Source organism: Notolabrus celidotus, chromosome 20 (assembly GCF_009762535.1).
Source record: "Notolabrus celidotus isolate fNotCel1 chromosome 20, fNotCel1.pri, whole genome shotgun sequence".
NCBI lineage: Eukaryota > Metazoa > Chordata > Actinopteri > Labriformes > Labridae > Notolabrus > Notolabrus celidotus.
Window position 1 is genome coordinate 858,414 of NC_048291.1, and position 6,312 is coordinate 864,725.

General features: G+C 42.3%; 1 protein-coding gene across 2 annotated transcripts; it reads right to left on the bottom strand.

Moving 5' to 3' along the window:
• Positions 1 to 523: 523 nt before the first annotated feature.
• trir (telomerase RNA component interacting RNase) lies at positions 524 to 3,731 on the bottom strand. Of its 2 annotated transcripts, none has more exons than XM_034672927.1 (3): positions 2,914 to 3,731; positions 2,545 to 2,616; positions 524 to 963 (listed from the first exon to the last, which is right to left on the bottom strand). In XM_034672927.1, the coding sequence occupies exons 1-3, from the start codon at positions 3,229 to 3,231 to the stop codon at positions 856 to 858; spliced, it is 498 nt and encodes a 165-aa protein (XP_034528818.1). In that variant the 5' UTR covers positions 3,232 to 3,731; the 3' UTR covers positions 524 to 855. The 2 variants fall into 2 exon arrangements, with proteins under 2 accessions (XP_034528818.1, XP_034528819.1); XM_034672928.1 differs by having other exon boundaries at positions 2,929 to 3,728.
• Positions 3,732 to 6,312: the final 2,581 nt, after the last annotated feature.

A 6,312-nucleotide genomic window follows, 5' to 3' on the forward strand; every position in this document is an offset into this window, starting at 1 on the left:
CGAGGTGTCTCTAAAGCAAGATGTCAATCATCTGATCTGACACCTACCCCCTCAGGGCGGTGTCAGGCATTAAAAATGACAACAGAGAAGCTATCAGTGTTGTTGTGGATGGTCTTGTTTGCTTTTGAGGGTCATAAAGAGGCATCAGTACCAGTTTCAGTCTGTTTCTCAACCACTTAAAAACTCCTCATAGTGCCTAATGATCCTTAAATCATTAAATTGCTGACAGATCAGAGAAGATAAAACAAACATCAGTGGTGTGAAAAATTAAGATTTTGTCCAAATAAAAATCTCAGAACATTTGAAAAAAAAAGCAGCAGTTAGGATGTTTGATTTTGTGCAGGTTTGGCGCCCCCTGTGGACAAAATGTGCATTGCGACATCCATTCAGAGCACTTTGGTCGTCTTTGAAAGGCGGTAACAGGATCAGATTGAGCTAACAGTGCTAAACGTGAGCTGGGTTACCTGATCCAGATCCCTTTAAACCCCGCCCCCCCTCACAGAACACAGGAACCACAGCACAGTTCAAAGGGCAGTGTAGATTTAATTCACACCTCCATTTGGCTCCAAAACCAAAAGAAACATCGACTTAAACCCCGACATGACAAATCTGAAAATATGATACAACGATGATGGAGAAGGTAAGTTTGAGATCAAATCACCAGAGTCCGACGAATGATGAGAGAGAACGATACAAAAAGGGAGAAAGGTCTGTTGATCGAAGCAGTTTGTGAAAGATGGAGGGCAGCTCGATCCGGCAGTGTGGGGGAGGTCAGGGTCGGCCAGCTCTCCCGGAGCGTCTCCCAGATCGGGTTTTCCCCCCTCTGAACACCGTGGCCGCTCGCTCTGAGGAAGACTACTTCACCAGCGGCCGGGTTTTATCGTCGTCCCCGCATTGATGGGCTTTGTACTTTTTGACCTCGGCCATGTACTTTGACCACGCGTCACTCTTGCCGGGAACAGCCTGAAGAGAGAGAGAAAGAAGGGATGAGCAACAGAGAAGAGGTGAAGTGTGAAAGGTATAACATCTGTCAGCTGATCAGGCTTTTATCAGTTTAAACAAGAAGTTTTTTATAGATTATTAGAGGTCACATTAGAGGAAGACATCCAGGATTTTCAGAATAAAATGGTAAAAGAATAAAGACGTACTACAACTGGGATTTAAATGATTCTCTTCTCTAACAAACTCTTCTGTTCTCAGATCACGACTCTACCCTCTCATTAATACGACCTCATTCATGAAACCTCTGATGTGTTTCAGTAGTTTTTAGAAATGTGTAAATGTAGAAACTTTTAAAATAGAGTAACAGAAACAAAAGGAAAGACGGTGAGTTAAAAACACAGCAAACAGCAGGAGGACATTCTTTAGATCGCCTCTTTTTAAGCATCATTTCAAAATTGAACAGAGTGTCACCACAGGTTCTCTAAAGATCATGAGGCAATACATAGTGCATGTGTCTTTAGGATCCCTAGAAGAAGAAGAAAAGGGATGCAGGAATGGAGACGTGTGGTAGTTTGTCTGACAGACGTTCAGACTCTGAACCAAGTCTTTAATAATTCCACTTCTAGACCGTAGTGGATTAGACTTTCCTTCTACAACACTCTGCTTAAAGACTTGAGGGCAGTGTGGTCTCTGACTCTGGTCCTGATACATTTTCAGCTTCTTTTTTTACAACTACTCCAAGTGTGTTAAGTTAAATTAGAGCTGATACTTGTTGCTGTTGATCATGCTGCAGTTTTAACAAAGAGGAGAAGAGAGGAGATTAAATGTACAATGATTGAATGAAATACGATGCAGTCCAGCGGACCAATCACAGGGCTTGCACTTCAGGCTGGTTTATACTTCTACATGGTCCGAGGCTGACATGAACACTACATACTAATGTGTTGATGTGTCCGTGTCGCTCTGCTGTACTCTACTGAAACACCTGTGGGCTCTGTGGACTCTACGTTCCTGGACTAGCTAGGTTTTCAGCTTGCTCCTTCACGGGGACGCCGAGCATCCTGTGTTAAATTAGAGCTGACACCTGTTATTATTTATCATGCAGTAATAATTATTAAGAAGAAGTAGAAGTGTTGTAAATGCAGGAACTACCATGCCCCTCAGTTACAATTTGGGAGGAGGTGAACGTCAGACTTTACACGCAGGGACACAGAAGTATCAGTCAGGCTTAAAGACTTGCTTTGAGTCAAGTTTGGCGCCCCATGTGGGCAAAGATGGACTTGTATCTATCCTGATCTTGTCTTGTAAAGCACTAGGTCCTGTTTGCAGACAAAAACCTCATCCTGCTGTCTTTAAAGAGTCCGATCTGTCACTCTTTGTGGATGTTTGAGGTTTAAAGTGGAACAGAGAGGATGTGGATCTCGTAGCTGAGGGTCTTATTGCTTAAGGGGGCATCAGTATATACGTAAAAACTCCTCACTGGAGCTTTACGTGAAGCTGTTTGAGGATGCTACCCCCTGAGTACCCTTGTGTCGTCTGTAGGGTCAGACTTGTTGCAGGATCCCTGTAGGTATGAATGTGATGTTGACAGAGCACACTCACCTCTGAGTCGTTTTTCTGCTTCTTCGCAACCATGCCGGTCTTTAGGAACACACCTCCTCTGCGCTTCCCCACCTGGGTTAGGGGATAGAAGACTGAAACCGTTATAGGAGCTCTTTCAGACGGACTGCCAATGAAGGACACTACACCAGAGCAGAAGGTCTACATTTAGTGTCTTGCAGGACCACCAGAGAAGCATCATGGGTGAGGGGGGGCAGGTCTAGTCTTCACTGGTCTATGAGTGTAGACACTGGAACAAGGTGTTCATAAATCAGACAGGACTAACAGGTATGTGTGTGTGAAGCTGTTAACCAGTGTGTGTGTGTGTTATCATCTGAGTGTTAAAATGCATCTACAGCTATCTCAGCTTACAACTAAACCCCTTACAAAGCTCGCCACGGGAGGGGGCCTCTTTTCCACGGGAGTCTGTCCCTGCACGGAGTCTGCAGCCTCTCCACCACTCTCTTTGTTCCTCTGCTCTTCCTCCATCTTCTTCTTGAACATCTCCATGAAGCTGCCGTCGTTGGCGAAGGCGTTTCCTCCGGGGAGCAGCGGGGCTCGGGCTGCTGCCGGGGCCGGGCTGCGGGAGGGGGAGGCCGGGCTGCCGCAGCTGGAGTCCCCGCTGCTTCCCTCTCCTCCTCCTCCTCTGCTGCTGCTGAGAGGTTTACTGTGGGCGCGTTTTGGATCCATGTTTCCTGGTTTTTAAAGTTCATAAAAGAGAGTGTGTCCCTTTAATCGTCTGTGTGTGTGATGTTAGCTCAGATACAGAACCCGCAGAATAAGAAGCTCCTGGGTCAGTCTGTCTCAGAAACACTTGGTCCAGCTCAGGAAAGATTCAGTTCTTGAGAAAGTCGTGACATGAAATCCTCCACAGAGTCCGCCCTGAGGGTTCGAGACAAAAACAAAAGCAGGGCAGCTCGAGATGCTAACGCGGCTGATGCTAACAGCTAATGTCGTGTTTAAAGAGGCTTTAACAGAATAAAAACTCAACCTGAAATCATCAGAAGAATCTAAATCCTCTAAATAAAATAACTGGGTCACTTAATCCCGACTGACTGGAGCACAGACCCGAGGGTTTGTGGATTTCTACCGAAGCTTTTGGCTAGCTTCAGCTGCTGTCCGCCATCTTTAGTGTCCCCTTGTTGACGTCACGTCACAGCGCAGGCGCACTCTGTTGTGCCGGAAGTGAAGCAGCACGCGCCTTTGTCTCGGAAGCTGTGTTCTTATTTTTTCACCTCTAAAGGAAATAATCTGTAAAAACTGATTTACTGTGAAAAACAAAGATTTAAATAAAGAGAAGGTGATTCAAAGAGGTCAAAATATGTTACAATATGTTGGGATGTGATTTTTTTTCATTAAAAACGCTATTTTTCAGGTATAATTGAATGATTAAATGTTATTTAAAAAATAAAACATAATTTAAAAATGTATATATAATATTAACAGACAGATAATGCACAAATAAACATATTACAAACAAACTGAATAACTAGCATAACATTTCTGGAGCTTGTTTATACTCCCAATTGTGTATTTTGTGCAAAAGGAGATACATTAAATGTCAAATTGTGCAAAATATTTCTAAAATAACTGGCCACTCTATAACAATTATGCCAATTATAAGCTATATATACATAATATAACATATAACTGGTGAATTTATAGACATCAAGAAAGATTCTTCATGTTTTTTCCCAACTTTAACATTTTTATGATTAAATTCAATTTGTAGATTGAGACATTGAGTGTTATGTAAAATTTGTTTTTTTTTGGATAACTATTTTCTTTCTTTTTTACAATTCTTTTTAATTTAAGTGTCTGTTTTTTGTATTCAATGCTGCTCATATGTGTCTTAAATTGCCCACCGGGGACAAATAAAGTTTTTTTAATTGAATTGAATAACAAATAAAAATTAACTTACATTGTGTTATTATATTAAAACATTTCTGTTGCCTGAAATTTAGGCATGTATTTTTATTCTGAGTTTCTAATCGTATCCATTGTTCTCCTGACTTTATATAAATGATGTAGACTTTAAGTACTGAAGTTGTTTTTAGTTTTAACTCGGTTCCTGTTGCTTAGAGATTCTTGGTTGTGCTACGTTGTATGTGATTATAAGCTCAGAATGTGCTGACTTTAAATGTTCAATAAGAATAAGTAAAAAAACTAAAGTCTTGCTTGAAGGGAAACTGCTTTAAAAAAAAACTTTGACTTTCTATATTTGTGGAAATTCGAGTTAGACTCATTAAATGAGAATGTATTTCTGCTTTCTTCTCAGCAGGGGCGAGTCTGAGGCATGACTTTAATAAATCAAACACAGCGGATTAGAGGTTTTTAAACGTTATGTCAGCTTCTTTTAAAGTCCATTAATTAAAGCTTCTTTGAGAGACTTTTGGGTTGTGTTGTTTTTTTCTTCAGGCTCAGATTCAGTCAGAGTTAAGACTTAAAAATGTTAGCCTTAGACTCATTATTTTACATTTCTGAAGGTTTCGAACACGTCTCTCCGACTCTTGGACACTCCTCACTTTACATTTTCAGAAGAAGAGATGGACAGTAGTTAGTAAAATAAGAGGATAAATCAGAGTTCAGTACCTCTGCTGTCTTCTCACATCAGTCACTTCACGTTTTTATTTTGGGTGATTCATTGTTGGCTTGGTAGATGTCGTTATGCTGTCAGAAACATGCTTATTGAGAGTGATGTGACAGAAAAACAATGCTCTCACCGTTTCACAGAACTGCTCAGGCCGAGGACGTGAGAAGCCTGACTCATCGGTTTGGCCTTTAAGTCCTGAGAGCGAAAAAGTTTGTCCACAAGAAGAACCGAGGTGATGAAACCTGGCTCTGTGCTCGCTCTGAGGAATCCTGGACGAGTTTCAAATGTCTTCTTCTGTGATTTTCAATAATAAAAGAGCTCATAGAGTCCTATCACTCCTCTAGAACACTACGCTCCCAACATGCAGGCCTGCTCATCGTACCTAAAGTCTCTAAAAGTAGTATGGGAGGTAGAGCCTTCAGTTATCAGGCCCCTCTCCTTTGGAATCATCTACCAGTCAGGGTCCGGGAGGCAGACCCCCTCTCTACTTTTAAGAGTAGGCTTCAAACTTTCCTTTTTGATAAAGCTGATAGTTAGAGCTGGATCAGGCTTGGACCAGGTCTTAGTTCTGCTGCTATAGGCTTAGACTGACACACTGGGATCCTGTCTTTCCCTCTCTCTCCTCTCTCTGCCTGTCTCTCACTTTAACTCTTCCTGTCCCATTAAAGTTACTAACCATAGACCTTTCTGGAGTCCCTGAGCTCCCTTGTCTCGTAGGTTCCTCTGGATCTCTGCAGTAGATTCCTTTTTTGGGGTCTGTTATTCATCCTTTCTTTCTTTCTTTCTTTCTTTCTTTGTTCTTTCCATGTTTCTTCATCATTCATATCTTCTTCTCTTATCCCGTCCTTTCCTTCACCATTTCTCCTCTTTTTCTTTCTTCTGGTCTCCCTCTCTTCTCTCTTTTCTTAGACCTTTCTGGAGTCCCTGAGCTCCCTTGTCTCGTAGGTTCCTCTGGATCTCTGCTGCTGTGGACGTGGTCCAGACTCCAGCTGCTACAACTACTACTATCCGTCTCCCCACTATCATCTCTCTCTCTCTTCATCTCCCTCTATCCCTCTCTCCAACACGGTCTCAGCAGATGTGTGTCTAACATGAGTCTGGTCCTGCTGGAGGTTTCTGCCTGTTAAAGGAAGTTTGTCCTTGCCACTGTAACTTGCTAAATGCTGCAAACTGCTCTG

Bases quoted from the DNA above. Each gene is read 5' to 3' on its own strand.
- trir (XM_034672927.1), bottom strand. From the start codon at position 3,231: ATGGATCCAAAACGCGCCCACAGTAAACCTCTCAGCAGCAGCAGAGGA. The intron at 2,617-2,913 runs GTAAGCTGAGAT...CCCCTAACCCAG, and splicing joins GCTTTGTAAGGGGTTTAGTT to GTGGGGAAGCGCAGAGGAGG. The intron at 964-2,544 runs GTGAGTGTGCTC...CTCTCTCTTCAG, and splicing joins AGCAGAAAAACGACTCAGAG to GCTGTTCCCGGCAAGAGTGA.